This window comes from Lygodium microphyllum, chromosome 22 (assembly GCF_053477565.2).
Source record: "Lygodium microphyllum isolate KBCC chromosome 22, Lygodium_microphyllum_v1.1.10, whole genome shotgun sequence".
In the NCBI taxonomy this organism is placed as follows: domain Eukaryota; kingdom Viridiplantae; phylum Streptophyta; class Polypodiopsida; order Schizaeales; family Lygodiaceae; genus Lygodium; species Lygodium microphyllum.
This window is the reverse complement of record NC_141156.1, coordinates 104,482,534-104,499,913: the sequence shown is the minus strand read 5'-3', so window position 1 is coordinate 104,499,913 and position 17,380 is coordinate 104,482,534. Positions and strand designations below refer to the sequence as shown.

General features: G+C 48.2%; 1 protein-coding gene across 7 annotated transcripts in view; it reads right to left on the bottom strand.

Moving 5' to 3' along the window:
- Positions 1 to 17,380, bottom strand: part of LOC148017461 (uncharacterized) — a 182,471-nt gene that overhangs the window by 58,178 nt on the left and 106,913 nt on the right. For 5 of the 7 annotated variants that reach the window (XM_087662460.1, XM_087662459.1, XM_087662462.1 and 2 more), the window contains 2 exons: positions 10,138 to 10,332; positions 8,196 to 8,887 (listed from right to left, as the gene is read on the bottom strand). In XM_087662460.1, the coding sequence (XP_087518586.1) occupies positions 8,196 to 8,887; positions 10,138 to 10,332 (887 nt within the window). The remainder of the gene's footprint in view (positions 1 to 8,195; positions 8,888 to 10,137; positions 10,333 to 17,380) is intronic. The other 2 variants (XM_087662461.1, XM_087662464.1) reach the window with 1 other exon arrangement.

Here is a 17,380-nt window from a genome sequence, read left to right as displayed (position 1 = left end):
TCGAAGTTGAATAGTAGTACTGCCAGTCTTTGCCCATTGTGCTGAGCCCACTCTGTCGCCTCAAAGAATGTAAATACATTGTCTAGGATGCTCCTATCCTGGACAAAGCCTGTCTGTGTGTCATGAATGATGTTTGGAAGCACATGGCATAATCGTCTACCAATCATCTTTGCCAGAGCCTTATAGGCCACTGACAATAAGGTGATCCATCTCCACTGGGATAGCTCCAACCGGTCTCCCCCTTTGGGGAGGAGACTGATAAGGCCTGCCGATAGCCTCCCTGGCATCTGTCCTGAGGTGAATATCTCCTGGAAAGTCCTCAGTTAAGGGATCCTTCACCACCTGCCAGTATGTAGTGAAGAAGGCCTTAGAGAGGCCATCCTCCCCCGGGCATTTTTGCCCATCCTGTGTATGGAAAGCCTCCTCTAGTTCCTTCTTTGTGAAGGGGACTAGGAGGGCGTGTCCTGTCTCCTCTGTGACGAGGGACGGGATGTGATCCCATACCTGTTGTCTGCATCTCTTTCCTCTAATTGAAGTTGTCTCCTGCTGGAAGAAGCGTGTGTAATACTCGGTGGAAATCTCCATCACCTCATCAGAACGGGTCCTCCCATACTGATCCCTAAGGCTGCGTATCTACTCTCCCACGGTGCGGGGCTGGTGCAGCTGGAAGAACTCCTTGCACATCGTGTCTCCCTTCCCTGCCCAAAAGGCTATTGAATTGCGGAAAGAGAACTCCAAGCGCCTGTCCTCTAGGCCAGCAATGGCTGCACGCGCGCGCACCTCCTGTGCGTGGAGGATGGGGTCCCTTGGTGCCTCCTGCAACAATCTCTGTGTAGCTGCCAAGTCCCGCCGGAGTGCTTTCTCCTCCTCCCAACACTGTTACCTGGCCTGTAGGGCTGCCTCTTGGCAAATTCTGCTTGACTCGACTAGGACCTCTGCAACCTACTCTACTATCCTGTCCCTCCTCACCCATTCTCTGGTCCATATCTGCTCTATCTATCTCGACATCTCCTCCCTCCTACATAGATCGAGTCAGGGATCCGACAGGATCGTGTATCTAGGGCGGATGCCGGGGGATCAAGTGCTAGGAGAACCGGGCAGTGATCGGATAGTGTGGTATCTGCCAACTGCTCAATCTGGCCTCCGCGAGAACCTCCCCACTCTCCCATATAAAACCTATCCAACCACTCCAGCAAGGCTCCGCCTAGTCGCCTGTATCCCCAAGAAAACTCCAACGACCTCTCCCTCTTGTGGAAGGCAGGGTCTTTCTAGGCATCCCGTGCTTCGACTACAAGAAAAAAGACCTCCCATGCCTCCTGCTCCTCCCCAGCCATGCCCTGGTAGTTTCTTCCCCTGCCTTGCTGGTCCTTCAAAGCCTCCAGATTGTTGAAATCTCCTCCAACAATCCAGGAGTCCACCTCAGGGAGTCCATTTACAATTTCCCCCCAAAACCTGCTGCGTGCCCTGACCTCCGTAGGAGCATAGACATTGAGGACTCCAACACACGAGTCCCCAATATCCAGTCTGATCCATAGAGCCTTTCCTGCCACTATCATCCCGTGGTCTCGTACACAGGTGGTGAGACTCGGACCAATAGATGTGCATACACCCCTGCTCCTGCCCTGGGCACCTATGGCTTGCTCCCAATAAGTATGCGAGCTGCCTGCCAATACCTTCCCAATCCGCTGAGCCTGGGCGAGGGTGGGCTTGTGCTCCTATAGTAGCAAGATGTCTATCCGTCCGGCGAGGGCAGGCTGCAGCTCTTGTCGGACAATCAACCTCCTCGAGCCACGCGACCCATTGTAGTGGAGACTGTTCACATTCCAAGATGCAAGGTGTAGGCTCATGGGGAAACTTGTGACTGACCGAACAGGCATCTATTCGGCGTGGAAGCGGCAGATGAGGAAGAGAGACTGCGAAGCGTGCAAGTACATTTTGCCGCTAGTTTGGACGGTGAGTTCCAATCCCCCATGGTGGCCCTCGGCCAGACCATAGGGGTGATAGATGCTCTAGGTGGTACTATCAATGCATCTATTAGCCATGCTGAAAACCGCGACTCTGTACACTAGTAGAAGCGGGCCACCTGTGCCGAGGGCCACGCAATCACATCCCTCGGCACTCCCCACTGTGGGGAGGCTCGAAAGATAATGCTCAAATGCGGAACGTCGGCACCAACCCACCAGTTAATGTCCATCATGCAGCCTCGCCACAGTTGTGCGAACAGTGCTAATCCTTCATCTCCTATCCACTAGGAGATGTGATCTGCCACCTGACTCTTCAATTCCTCCTCAATCTGTGTAGTCGTCCACTCCTCTGAGAAGGATGACTGGAAAAAGAAAGCGTAGTTTGGTCCATCCAGTGGTGCTAGTAGGTGGACCTTGCTCCTCCTTGACTTACGAACCACGAAGATCCCCACCTCTAGAGGTAGTGGGAACTCTCCGCGCTCCGCAACTCGCAGGTAAGACCATGGGCCACTGTGAAAAAACTCTTGTGGCAGCAGCTGTGCCTGTCTCGGGAAAGTAAGGCAGGTGACAAGGGCAGATGAGCTGGTGGCTGTGTGGACGGGGGGCAAAGAAACATGAAACGGGGACCGGGAACGGGGAACGGGGACGGGGACGGAGACGGGAACACCAAACCTAGGGAACGGGGACGTGGGAACGGGAACGACATTTAAAAAATAAAAATTCATGAAAAAAAATTAATATTTCACTCATAATCCATGTGGACTCTGGAGTGTTAAAACTTAAAACCAAGGTATATAATCCACAAGGACAAATCATTTTACGTTTTAACTTTAAGATATCATGCATTATTCTAAAACTACTCATTAGAAATTGAATTGCAACTTACAAGGCTCAAGAGGTAAGCTATTCAATTATAAATAATAAAATCCATAATACATATGCCAAAAATCATAAATGATAAAACAATGAACAATGAACTAAACTTAAAAGTCTAAGCTAAAAGAACATGCCTATGGTACCATTGCCAAAAAACTTAAAAGATTACAAATATGAAATTGAAGTCTAATCTTTGAAAGAACATGCTCATTGCCCCAAAAAAGACTGCAAATATAAAGTCTAATCTCTAGACTAAAGCAAAATGCAGCATGCCAAAATAGCCCAAAGAGCAACTGCAAGAATGCAAGACTCAAGTACAAATATAATAGCGGCATGGCACAACTGTCAACAACCCAAGTGTCACAGTGTCATCAATGATCATACTATCATATATAATGTAAATGTGTCATGTATCATGAGACTCCTGATAAGTAAGCTAAATCAAAGATCATGATCATGATCTGAGGCTGCTCTAGCCACTCCTGAAGTGCCAGCCTCATCATCATGTGTACCATGAATTGCTGCATCTCCCTCAACATTAGCATGTGTCTCCTGTTCTTGCTGCATCTCCCACTCTGTAAATGGATCAGGCTTTGTCGTCGTACTATTACATAACATCCTCAAATTAGCACTAACGAATACTAGATCATTTGCCCTCTCCACACCAAGACGGTTCCTCTTCTTTGAAGCAATGTGAGCATAGGTACTCCACAATTGCTCCAAACAAGAGGAGCTAACTGACTGACTCAAAATACGGATGGCTAGTTGTTGCAACTCAGGACCATCCGAACCATAGTCCTCCCACCACAAAGCTGCCCCAATCTGACAGCGATCCTCCTGTGCATCCCCACAACCAAAAGAATCCCGAAAGGTCCTATAACATGAAAGCTGATCTCTGATATTTCGTCTAGTGCCATGATCAGGCACTAGACGAGACAATATAAGTCTCCATGCATCCATAACCTCACTGTCATTCTCCTGACCCTTGCCCTGGAACTAAGGATCCACAACAAATGCAGTTGCATGCATGGGTGAGCTATAGGAGTTCCATCTCCATCAGCAATCAAGGAAACTCCATTTTTAGCCCACATGCTCTTTCTAGTCACTGTTGCTTGCTCAACAAGGCGCTTTTCCTTGTCGAGCAAAGTGGTGCCTAAGGTCTCTGATGATGAAGGTACATACGAAGGGCCATACTCACCAATCTTCTTGCACATCAATTTAAAATACTCTGACCTGGCTGCACGAAGTTGAACGTAGTCATGATAAAAAAAGCGTGCCACTGATATATCCACCTCTTCCTTCTTCTTGGGATCCCAACTAGCATCAAGTGTGCTTTGTCTACGTGCAACATGTGGCGTTGTTGATGCCATGGCTGATGCAATGCCTACAGTAGGTGTGGAGGTAGCACTTCCTGATACTGACCCTGCTCTAGATACATCTGATGGGGATGGTGTCACAAAAGTTGCAGGGTCAACTGCAACACGTCGTGCTCTAGATGCAAGATAAGCTTGTTGACCTGCTACACGGTCACGAAGCTCCCTTTGCTTCTCCAAGGTCACATTTGGACAAAACTGCACCTCTGAATTTGGCTCATGTAGGAGATGAGCTCGGACTTGATTATGCATAAATATTAAAATGGAACAAGTGGCAATTGGTAGTCCATATTAGATGCAAGATAAGCTTGTTGACCTGCTACACGGTCACGAAGCTCCCTTTGCTTCTCCAAGGTCACATTTGGACAAAACTGCACCTCTGAATTTGGCTCATGTAGGAGATGAGCTCGGACTTGATTATGCATAAATATTAAAATGGAACAAGTGGCAATTGGTAGTCCATATTCTAATATTTAAGTAACTTTGAAAAATTAAAATCAATAAAAATTTGAAATACAAATGCTCGGCTCAATGGATTACCTTGTTTGCTCCACTAGTTCGCTTGTATGGGCAAAGCTTGCAAGTCCATGGTCGAGATCCTCCACCACTCAAAGGGCGGTCAGCATTTACTTCTTCCCACCATGACCAATCATCAGACCTTCTTCCTCGACCACCAACCCGACGAGTGGGGCGGGAAGATGAAGCCATTTATGATTTCAGGCTGAAAATTGAAGGTCTTAGGTTCAAGAGTCGAGAGAAGGAAAAATTGAAGGCTGAAAATTGATTATTGAAGGCTCGAGAGAAGGGAGAAGGCTCAAGAGTCAAGACTCACTCAAGAGTCGAGAGAGAAGGGAAAGGGAGAGAAGGGAGAAGAAGAAGAAGGTTCATGGAAGAAGGAAGAAGAGAAGGGAGAAGTGAAGAGAAGGTAGAAGGAAGAAGAGAAGGAAGAGAAGAAAGAGAAAGAAGAGAAAGAAGAAGAAGGAAGAGAAGGAAGAGGTTGGAGGTGGGAGGAGAAAGAAGAGAAAGAAGAAGAAGAAAGAGAGGGAAGAGAAGGAAGAGAAGAAAGAAGAAGAAGGAAGAGAAAGAAGGTGGCTGGGCCCTGGGGCCTGGGGGCAAGATGCAGGCGCATCTCGGGAGCAGGATGCAAGGCCCAGGCGGGAGCAGGACATAGGCTAGGACTGGGCTCAAGCCTCAGGCGGAAGCAGGCGGGAGCAGGACGCAGGAGAACTGGGCGCAGGCGGAAACAGTTAGCGGGCGGCCCGTAGGTAATTTTTGCCATGTGGTGTTTCCAGTCCCGTTTCAGACAGGGAACGCAGCAGCCCTGTCTGAAACAGGATAGGGAACGTTCCATCATTTGGAATTGTGGTCCGCGACGGATATATGCCGGGGACAGGGATTCCACATATCGGGGATTCCACGTGTCGGGGGGCCGTTCGGGCCGTTTCCTGTCACTATGACGGGGGGGGACTGCTGGTGTGCAGAGGAGGTAGGTGTGTGTGGCTCATCACCTCCTGTGGGAGGAAGGGGAGTGGGTCTGGGGGGGCTCACCTAACCTGGGTGCGGATCAGGGGGAGTGCCTGGTAGGGGGGGGGGGGGGGGGGGGGGGGGGGGGGGGGGGAATGGGGGTGGATTGGATCGCGCTATGGTGGAATGGCTAGAGATGCATGGTGGGTGCGGGGAGGGGGTGGTAGCTTTGGCAAGGAGCGGCTATGGACCATGGTCAGTGGAGGGGGGGGGGGGGCTGAGGGGCCTATGTGGGCTCCGACGAGGCAGTCTGTGGCTCATGTGGATAAAATGGGGGGGGGATCGGTCATGCCGGGTGGGGCGGGCAGGGAGAGCTGTGGAGTGCTTTGCCGAGAGGGGGGCGCTCGTCCACCATCACCCTGCTGACGAGGCTGGGCTTAAGGGGCTGGCTGCACCCCCCCTTGCCGTCTCCCTCTCTGTCGCCTTTGGATCCTTGTGAAGCCGTCAACGTCCACCTGCAGACCTATAGGTGGAGCCGCCTTGACTCCAAACCGTGTGCAAACTGCTGCATGATGCCCAAAGTCGTGGCAACGCAAGCACTACCCTAGTTGCCTAGTCACAATGACCTGCTGCCTAAAGGAATCTCCGCCTGCCTCAATCTCTAGGAACTGTGGGATATTCTTGACCTCCTTCATTGCCACCCGTACCTTTGGGACCCCTGCCGCTGTCACTGCATCCGCAAAGGACGCAGGAAGGATAGTGCCGAAGAGCCTCCAAAAGTCTTTCACTAACTGGCGGTACTCAATCGTCAAGCCGAGGAAGAGGAGGGTGACCGGGTGCCGAAGAAACCTGTTGTGGAGTGCAAACGCCTCCACCGTGAAGCCACTGTACCAAGGGACCATGTATATGACCCCCTTCGTGGATGCATAAGGTGAACTGGCGAGTAGCTCGTGAGCTACGTTTGCCGAATTGAGGCGGACCATGAAGATCCCTTGGCCCAACAGAACCGCCTCCATGATTTGCGCAGCCGATGCTCAGCGTGGAGTGGAGCCAATCCCGAAGCTGGGCCCTAGCTGGGGAATGTCCCACTACCTGACCATAGATTGATGTTTCCATTAGTTCCAACTCCTTAGCTCGGACGGCTAAGAGCTACTCCTCAGAGAGGACTACATGCAAGGTGTTCGACTGGGGGGCACTCGGTGAGTACGCCGGTGTCTGACCAAAGGTTCCCATTGCCCGTCGGTACTAGGAGAAGCTACCTATCGCGCTGCTGTGCCGCTGAATGGGGAGTTGCTATAGGGGGAGGGAGCAACTGGAGGGGAAGGGAAGAAAAGGGGGGAGGGGGCGCGAGGGGAAACGGTCAACCCGGGGGACAGCCAAGCAAGAGGGGAAACAGGCGGCCGTTACACACCTTGGGGGCGAGGGCGCGCGAGCCGAACAGAGAGGCGCGAGCAGTGCTAAGACGGCCACGATCAGTCGGGCAGCGTGCAGGACAGTTGGACAGCAGCCACGACCAGTCGGATGGCGCGACCGTCGGACAGTGGGCGAGACGAAACGGAATGCGCGATCGGACAGGTGACCAATCGGATGGCGCATGTCGGGCAGGGGGACAGACACGCAACGTGTAGGTGGAACTTTACAAATGAAGCACTCCACTAATCACAATAATTGTTGTGACTTTGATGAGAATGATGTTCTTGTCACTAGTGTGGATACAAAGATGTGCTGCACTCATTTTCCTCCTTTCATGAAAAAGGGGCCATCCTGTTTCTTACTACTAGAATTGTCTTCTGCATGATCATGGTTGATGGCTTTGCTGCAAGAGGACTATGTTGAGGATATTTTTGTGGGCCCAAGGGGGTTTTATGAGGTCATGCTCAGATCCCCTCATCACTGTGATGTACTTTTAGGCAAGCTGCCTTTGTTTTATGGTTTCAGTAAGAATGCTTTTGTTCTTGATTTTGCGTCGACACCTCGCTAAGCTGAAAGGTCTCCTACATTGGCAGCTGGACCTTACTCAGCACACTGATCTTCTTTCCAGGGAGGACTTAGTCCCTTGGCATGGGGCAATTTCTGCTGCTTTGCCATGACTCTTGTACTCTTTCAGTCACCTGACTTCTACACTCTTGTAGTCATTTCATATAATATAAATTACTCATTGAGAGAGAGAGAGAGAGAGAGAGAGAGAGAGAGAGAGACTCTGACATGCTCTCTCGGGAGGACTTACATCCCTGGCATATGGCAATTTCCTCTGCGTCTTTGCCATGATTTTGTAACTCTTTTGCCGTCTGGTTCTTGTAAAGAGTCACACACGATGGGGTAGAGCCATCATGTATCTTGTAATCATGTAAACTTTTTCGTAATTAATACAATTACCTTTTACAAAAAAAAAAAAAAAGAGAGAGAGGGAGGCCTGAAGTGAGTCTTGTATCCTTTCTATTTGGTTGGCCTGAAGGCCGGATGTAAATATTCCAATATTAATATACACTTATTCATGAAGAGAGAGAGAGAGAGAGACCCTCCGGATGCTTTGCCATAGGCTATCCAAGTGGACAATTGTATGTTTCCTTCTACCCTATCTTCCTCCACTGTAGATCTTCCCTTTGCTCCACTCAACTGTATGTGTGTGTTTTTCTTTCCCATAGGTGTTCCCTTTTGTTCATCCTCAGTCTCTATGCTCTTTTCAATTGCCTCTTCTCTCTTCATGGATCTGCCGTTTTCTTTGCTATTCGATAATTTGACTTCTTCATGCAGCACTGCCTTTGTTTCTTCATGATGTAGAGGAGTAAAAAACCTTTCATCAGCTCTATTAACAGTCTCAAATGCAGTAGCTGCTACTTGAATGTCTTCAGTTTCAGCAACTCCCCCATTTATCTCTGAGAAATAACTTGTTTCCTTTTCGCATCTTGATATAAGTGCATCATGATGGCCTGTACCTGAGTCCTTGGTTGATTTGACAAATAAATAACCTTTTTCCATTCTGTAATTACGATCACATATGTCAAGAACTGTTCTATTGTGTGTAACCAGAACAACTGTCCTTCCTTTCAGAACACCTTGGAAGACATGCTTAATCAAGTGCCTTGCAGTTGGTGCATCAACTGCTGCAAGAGGGTCGTCCAAAAAAACAACAGGGGCTTCACTGTAGCATGCCCGAGCAAGACTGATACGTGCCTTTTGCCCTCCACTTAAGTTTATGCCCCTCTCCCCCTGTATGTCCAGAAGACACATTGAGACATTCATTGATGCACACTCAGACATTCCTTGATCAGTAGTGAGAAATAAAAATCAAAGGAAGTTCAGAAATTCAATATTCTTAGCTTAATATCCTTTATTTTAAGTGAGATAGTCATGCCAATTGCTAAGTTCTTCAAAGAAAATGTCAACATGAAGGTGCTGAAAGTAGTGCAATTTAGAAGGTGACTCACTCAAGAAAATACTGACGAAGTGCAGTGTTACAAAAATCAAAAGTTTGATAATATTAGTATAGTCTTGCTTATTAGATTAAAGAATTGCAAAGAATGATAAATAGGTGTTTCCCTTTCAAGGACTCTTTTTGAAACACATAATAGAAAGAGCACTTTGGATGTAAACGTTCATGGCAAATGTGAGAGCTAGTGAGCTGGTGTTCTGCAAAATGGATCATCTATTTTCTCAGAAAATCTATAAATCTTGAAGCTGTATGTCCTTACTTGTGAGCTTTACAAGGAGTCAAGTGGGAGACATGGAGCTCTATCCAAGTTTCGTTCATCTAGGATTCTGGACAGTTTTTATCAGCCACTTTAGGCTTATCCAAGTTTTGTATCTCAAAGCCCTAAATTCTAACATGTACATTACCTCTCTTCGCCATTGGCCAAGGCTACCACACCATGGGAAAATTTCATCATCCAGTGCCTTTACTAGGAATGCTTTGTTCACCACAATATGAGCCTATTCACTCTATCTCAACTTTTCCTTCTATATAGTTCTTCTCTTAGTTTCATGTTTTTGTACCCTCGTGCCCTTCATTCACCACATGCTTTTGCTGGCATTCTGACAGTATTTTTTGCAGGTATCTTTGTTTTTTTTTGAAGCTGTCCACTTCATGAAAAATAATAAAAATCACCCAAGATGCCAACCCAGCCATCTTAGTTACAGCCGATATCGTAATTCAATCAACTAATCAATGTGAGCTTACTTGTTTCAACTTGATAGTTTATATTTTCTTCCAGCAGTAATGTCTTTTCATGTCCGTTGCCCCCTCCCCCTCTTCCCCCCTCCCCCCGCCCGCCTGCCCTGCCCCGCCAGGGGGTAATACACATTATCCTTCCCCTTTTTCTGATTCTTATTTTGCAAGCCTAATTATGCTTCAAGTGCAAGAACTGATCATGCCAACAGCATTATAATCACCAATGAGCCTAGAAAATTCATCTTAAGTTTGACATCATGTATCATGACTCATGAGCATAGAAAACACATACAATCTCTGCCTCATGAGCTGCTCTGAACTGTGAGATATCATGTTCCAAAGCACATGCTTTTATGATTTTCTGGTAACGTCCAGGATTATAAGGATTCATGAACAGTATATTACTCCTTACAGTATCATTCAATATCCAAGGTAACTGTGGTGCATAAGCTACATGCCGCTGTGTAAAATACTTCCCTTCTAAGCACTGCAAGAGACAAATGTAGTTGTCAAAATAGTGATACTGTTTAAGAAACAATAACTGCTGTCATTAACATGCTCTAATCTGCATATGGCCGACTCTTCCATGAGAATATAGCACAAAAGATGTGTAGGTTAAAAACATGCCTTCTCTAAGGAACCAGTAATGTACGTGAATCAAATTTTGACTTCCATTTTTGAAAACAAATTTTGATTTTTCAAAGAATGCACATGCTTTTACATTAACATGGCTAAACCATTGACAAATTGCAGTCTGAAAATGTTCATGATTAGCTCAGCTGATTAAAGATCACAGCACAGTAGATTCCATGCTATCATTGCAGTCAATGTAATTATGCAGTTTCCTTCTCTTTTTTCCTTGCAAAACAGACTGGCTAATTACATTAGTCAGAGGAAAACCCAAATAAATACTAGTGCTTAGGAGGTTGTTTCCTGAAGTCTTAACTAGAATTATTAGGATTCTTTGAATGATAATGGAAGGGAAAAAGTTGAAGGTTAGACTTAAGAAAGAACAAGTGGTTCCCTTGGGAAAGAGGTGCTTCAAGGTCTAGTGACTAGTTTACCTGAGCTGATGGAGGTGGCACTTGACACCAACCCACTTGATGTTAGATCCTCAGTAGCATACTTCGACATATGGGTTGAGGGCTAGGATTATTCTACACTTGAGGTTGTCATGGCTATCATGGTCTCCTTTCCAGGCCTGGATGAGTACTTTACTCCCTACTTGCCTGATATTAGCAATGTGTTGCACCACATCACATAGAAAGACCAGATATTTGTTAGTTGGGTATCGTTCTAAGAGGATCTATTGGCTCCCTTCCATGGACCATTAGGATTCCATCCGTTCAAGGAGGATTCCTACTCAGATCAATCTTCTACTTAGGCCTCCTTGGGCAATGCTTCACTGTAGGGTGATGGTTCATCTTGCAATGGACCGCCCATCCTAGGACACATCAACAATAGAGTTCTTTTGAGAGGGAGGTGGCAGATCTCCACTTCATAGGAGGACCAAAAACCAGGATTAGAGACAACAAATTGACATAGGAGGAGGCAACCTTAGAGATAGAGGCAGCACACTCATCACAGATGTTGGACAAAGGTATGGGCAGAGAGGCTGGGAGGAGAACACATAGGCTGAGGGACATTGGAGAGTAGCAGATCATTTCTTTTTTTCGGGAAAAGGAAATTCTATTAATAACTCAGAAAAAAACCCCTGTGAGGCAAAGTACGAAATACAACTCTGTAAAGAGTAGCTAAGTACATCACAAATAGAATGGTTCTATGAACAACCAATCCCATGGACTATAATGCTAGACCATCAAGGGGCAGTGTGGAAAAAAGTGCATGAGTCACAAGTCCACAAGGAGCTCTCCGCTCTTCCTCATCCTCTCAGAGCTGCCTTGCATCCTCTACTATCTCCTACAGAGAGTGCGGATGATCTCTATCCAAATTCTCAATAGAGTCTGCACTGTGGATGCATTCTAAAGGTCTATCACTTACAACGGAGTGCTCATGCTCAACAGAGTAAACTGGAGCTGATGCAAAGTCACCACTACATCATGTATACAAGCCTCTCAAGGCGGTCTAGGGGGGATGGGGGCAAGAAGCCATGGGGGAGGGGTATATCGCCAAACGGGACTGCCTGCCTGCATGACGAAAAATAGGCCCTGGCCACCCCAGGTACGCATGAAGTGACCACGGAGCTCCTGACGAGCCCTGGACTCGCCCTGCACCTGATCCCATCGGCCGCGGAGGGAGTGAATGATGGAGGTCCATAGCTCTGCTAAGGTTGCAGGTGCTGCGAGTCTCTCACTGCCGAAGGCCACCTGGCATCGCGCCTTCCAGATGTGCCAACCAGTAAGACTCCCTATGATCTCCCAAAGCCAAGCTATGATACTAGCAATCATCTCCCATTTGTGACAGCATCCCTAAGTCCACTATGCCTACAAGTAATCTATAGTGAGGATCCTGCTCAAATGCTATCCGATGATTAGGAAACAAAGGCACCTAGCTATAGCCCCTCAAGTCGCATGTTGGGCATCTGTCTGTAACCCAAGCTATAGCCCCTCAGGTCAATACCATGGTCTCTACTCTAGCATGGCATATCATCTTGAGGGCTCTCCTCCATACCTCCTAAGCTCTAGGGTAGTCCCATAGGAAGTGTCTCTATGTCTCCTCTAGCTCACCGCATCTCGCACATCATTGAGTCCTTGCTATATCCAAGCTAAGTGCTAACCACTAAGCTCCTATGAGCTAAAAGCCGTAGAAAGAGAGACATCTTCCTAGGTCAACAGTTGTCAAGTAACCTAAGGGACATAAAACCAGTTTCCCAGGCAAACATACTGGTGGCACCCTAGCCACCTAGGGCTCTAGCAACCACTCTTGAACCTTAATAAAGATTTACCTCGATGAGTATCTCACACCCGCACAGTGAAAGCACAGAAGGGTGAGCATGCCAAAAGTGGTGAAGGTACACAAAGAAGGCAAGTATGCTGTGTATAGAGATGGCAGAATAAATCATAGTAGAATAGAGGTCACAATGACGGTACAAGGCCTATGAGACGTTAAAGATGTCCCTTTGGAATTGTAATGGTTCAATGAGACTTGATGTAGGTTATTTTGAGGATACTTTTCATGGGATAGACATGGCTATGTATACAGAGACATATCAGTGTACAAATTCTAGATTACCAGATGTTGTGGGATACAAATGGGAGAGCGTATACAGACCTCAACCCCGTAGACTAGGAGGAACCAGGGGGTTAAGAGGGGTGGCTATTCTTTATCATGAGAGCCGCCAAGACATGATTCACGTGGTGTCACGAGATGTGCATGCTAGTTATATGTGGGTAAGGCTGAGGATAGGGCACCCGAGGGATCTATATGTTGCGGTATGCTACTTCCCACATGCCTCTTCAACATTTTCTCCTTGGGAGGGATCACCATTTGAAGTACTACATGAAGATATTATGAGATATGCAAGTATTGGGGACATACTACTAGTGGGAGACTTTAGTGCCCGAACTAGAAGTGAGCAGTCCGCCTTTTATGATACTGAACATGAAATGTTTAAGGAATTGGCATTGGATGAACTAGGGCTTTGCTAGGACATCTCAAGATAAGGAGGTGACAGCATATGGATCCCATCTGCTAGCTTTGCAAAGTGTTCACGGATTAACTATATTCAATGGCCTATTAAGATGGCCGAGAGTGGATGCTTTCACTTGTTGGAACAACAAAAAAGGGGCCATTGTGGTGGAATATGTAATGGCCTCGCCAACGTTAATTCCAAAAATTAAGCATTTTGAGATATTTGATAAGCCAAACAACATACCGGCCGACCATGCGATCCTAAAATTTACTCTAGCATGTAGTTAAGACAAGAAACATGCACACAGTCACACACATTCCCGCATTATGAATTTCTAGAGCAAACATTGCATATCTATAGTGATGCAGTAAGAGATGGCTTAAGTCAACTAGACCAACATGAACCACTCGAAGATGTCATTAGATCTCTAGCGAAGGTTTTATATGCTGCAGCTTTAGAGGCATTCCCATGTAAGATGGGCTCTACTGCAATACGCAGTTGTACTGCCCCTCAAAATGCTTGGTATGATGATGAGTGCAGACTGCTAACTAGGACCTGGCGCCTATAGAAGGATATTACACTAAGGACATGCGCACATAAGCAGGTACGGAATGTCTTTTGGCATCTTGTGCGGAAAAAAAGAGAGATTATTTAGCCAAACTAGAGTCAGAGATGTATCAGCTCTTTTGAGCAGAGATAGCAAGAAGGCATGGAGGAAATTTCACGCGAGACAACCCCCAATTCAATTGACATCACCTATGGTATGGCATGAACATGCTAGGGCACTATATGATGTTCCATCACAAGAGCAGATACCTTGTCCACCAAACTCTAGGCCAACACAGTGTGGTCTCTTTACGAAAAAGATGGTGAGATATGCCATTTGGAGGTTGAAGAATGGGAAGATTGCATGATCAAGATGGCCTTGTGGCAGAGCATTTTGCACATGCATGTTATGCACTGGCCCCTATCTTGGCGAATCTCTTCAATAGAGCCATATGTGAGGGGTTTCCAATAAGTTGGTGTGACCACACAATAGTGCCGATTTTTAAGAGTGGAGATCCATTGGTCACTAACAACTACCGCACTATTATGATTGGCCATATGCTAGCAAAGATATATGCCTCTATTGTGGAGCATGAGTTGAGTTGGTGGGCCGAAACAAAGAAAATATGATCTACAGCACAAGCAAGCTTCCGTCATGGATACAATACACTAGACCATATATTCACGTTCAGGGCCTTGATTGAGGAGGGACGATCATGGAGGCAAAAAATCTATTGTTGTTTTGTGGACCTCCGCAAAGTGTTTGATATTGTGCCACATGCAAGACTCATGCAAAGGTTGCCAGCCATTGGGGTCCCAGAGGATATGTAGTGGTGTATGTATGCACTGTATGAAATTGTGACAAGGAGAGTACGAGTATCTAGAGGCACAGCACACTCAATGTCTAGCACGGTGGGTGTAAAGCAAGGCTGTTCCCTCTCTCCTTTGCTGTTTGGACTGTATGTTGACGAGATTTCTGATTACATGCACAGATGGGGTGGTATGGGAGCCAGCTTGATTGGGGTATTGATACCAATTTTGTTATATGCTGATGATATGGTGCTTATCTCAAATTCACCAAAGAGACTACAACGGCATCTAGATGCATTGCATGTGTTGTGTGAAGATAAAGGTCTCAAGCTTAATCTTGGAAAGACTAAATTTCTTTAACATCTCAGCAGCTTGGGTGACACGCTCAGAGCACCACTTTATGTATGACGATCAGATGGAAATGGTTAGACAATATGTATACCTCGGGGTCACTTTCAAAGGGCACATTTTTCTTGGAAGGAGACTTCAGAGGGCTAGGCTTGCACGGGCATATGCAGCTTTGGGTACTCTAGGGTGGCAGTGTGCTTCAAGATCCTCATACCAAATTGTGGCTTTTTGACACTTTAGTTATGCCCACACTACTCTATGGGGCAGCCACTTGGGGCCCAAGCCTTTATCATACGAGACAGATGGCACTCATGGACTGTGATGGACCAGAAGCACAACATTATGATGGCTGGGAACACATGGAAAAACCACTTGTCATGATGATAGCAGGTATGATAAGGGCAAAGGCCTTAGTACCACAAGAGACCATCCATGCAAATTTGGGCGTTGCACCCATGGTAGTTGAGGGCCGAGGATCTGTCAATCCGAGGATCTCAAAGGGATGTAATAAATCAACCTAATAGGAGCGCTCTCCTCCACGTTACGCCGCTGTGCCCCCCGCCTACATCTGCCCTGCCCCCCCCCCCACCAAGGCCCGTCAACAGCTACCTACACGCGCCGCCTACGTCCACCCTGCCCCCCCCCCCCCCCCCACCTGCCTATCTTTCGTCCCCTCTCCCAACTCCCCGCCCCTCGAGTACTGCCTTGTCAGGAGGCCTGGCCCGCTATCAGGCTACAATACCACTGCCATCAAAAACAAACCCCCCCCCCCCTTCCTCCTCCAGTTGCTCCCTCCCCTTGCAACAACTCCCCATCCAGCAACACAACAACGCGATAGGTAGGTTCTCCCAGAAGGGACGCGCAATGGAAACCTATGGTCAGACACCGGCGCACTCACCGAGTACCCCCCAGTCGAACACCTTGCGCGTAGTCCTCTCTGAGGAGCAGCTCTTAGCCGTCCAAGCTAAGGAGCCGAAGCTAATGGAAACAGCAATTTATGGTCAGGTAGTAGGACATTCCCCAGCCAGGGCCCAGCTTTGGGACTGGCTCCACTCCACGCTGCGCATTGGCACAGCGCAGATCATGGACGCGGTCCTATTGGGCCAAGGGATCTTCATGGTCCACCTTAGTTCGACAAACCTAGCTCGTGAGTTACTCGCGAGTTCACCATATGCATCCACGAAGGGGATCGTATACATGGTCCCTTGGTACAGTGGCTTTACCGTGGAGGCGTTTGCACTCCACAACAGGTTTCTTCGGCACCCGGTCACCCTTCTTTTCCCCGGCCTGGCGATTGAGTACCGCCAGTTGGTGGAAGACTTTGCGAGGCTCTTCTGCACTAACCTTCTCGCGTCCTTCGCGGATGCAGTGACAGCCGCAGGGGTCCCAAAGGTACGGGTAGCAGTGAAGGTCGTCAAGAATATCCCACAGTTCCTAGAGATTGAGGCAGGCGGGCATTCCTTTAGGCAACAGGTAATTGTGACTGGGCAACTAGGGCAGTGCCTGCGCTACTACAACTCTGGGCATCAGGCAGCAGTTTGTACACGTTTCGGAGCCAAGGCGGCTCCGCCCACTGGTCCGCATGTGGATGCTAACGGGTTCACACGGGTCTAGAGGCGACAGAGAGGGAGACGGCAAGGGGGGGCACAGCCAGCCCCTCAGGCCCAGCCTCGTCAGCAGGGTGATGGCGGATGAGCGGCCCCCTCTTGGCAGAGTACTTCACAACACCCCCCTATCCGCCCCACCCGAAAGGACCGTTCCCTCCCACTTTCTCCACATGCACCACAGACTGCCTCGCCTGAGTTCCCACAGGCCCCTCACCCACCCCCCCCCCCCCCCTCTACATCCCATCCCCACCTCCCTCCACTGACCTTGGCCCATAGGCCCCCCTTGCCAGGGCCACCACCCCCCCCCCCCCCACACCCACCATGCATCTCTAGCCATCCCACCATATCTCAATCCTCTTCACCCCCATCACCCCCCCTACCTAACACCCCACCTAATCCAGACCCATGTCAGGTGAGCCCCCCCAAAACCACCCCCCACCTTCCACAGGAGGTGATGAGCCACACACACCTACCTCCTCTGCACACTAGTGGTCCCCCCCCCCTCGTCCACATAGCCACCAGCTCAACTGCCCCTGCCACCCGCCATACTTTCCCGACATAGGCACAGCTGCTGCCACAAGAGTTTTTCCGCAGTGGCCCATGGTCCTACCTGCGAGTTGCGGAGCGCGCAG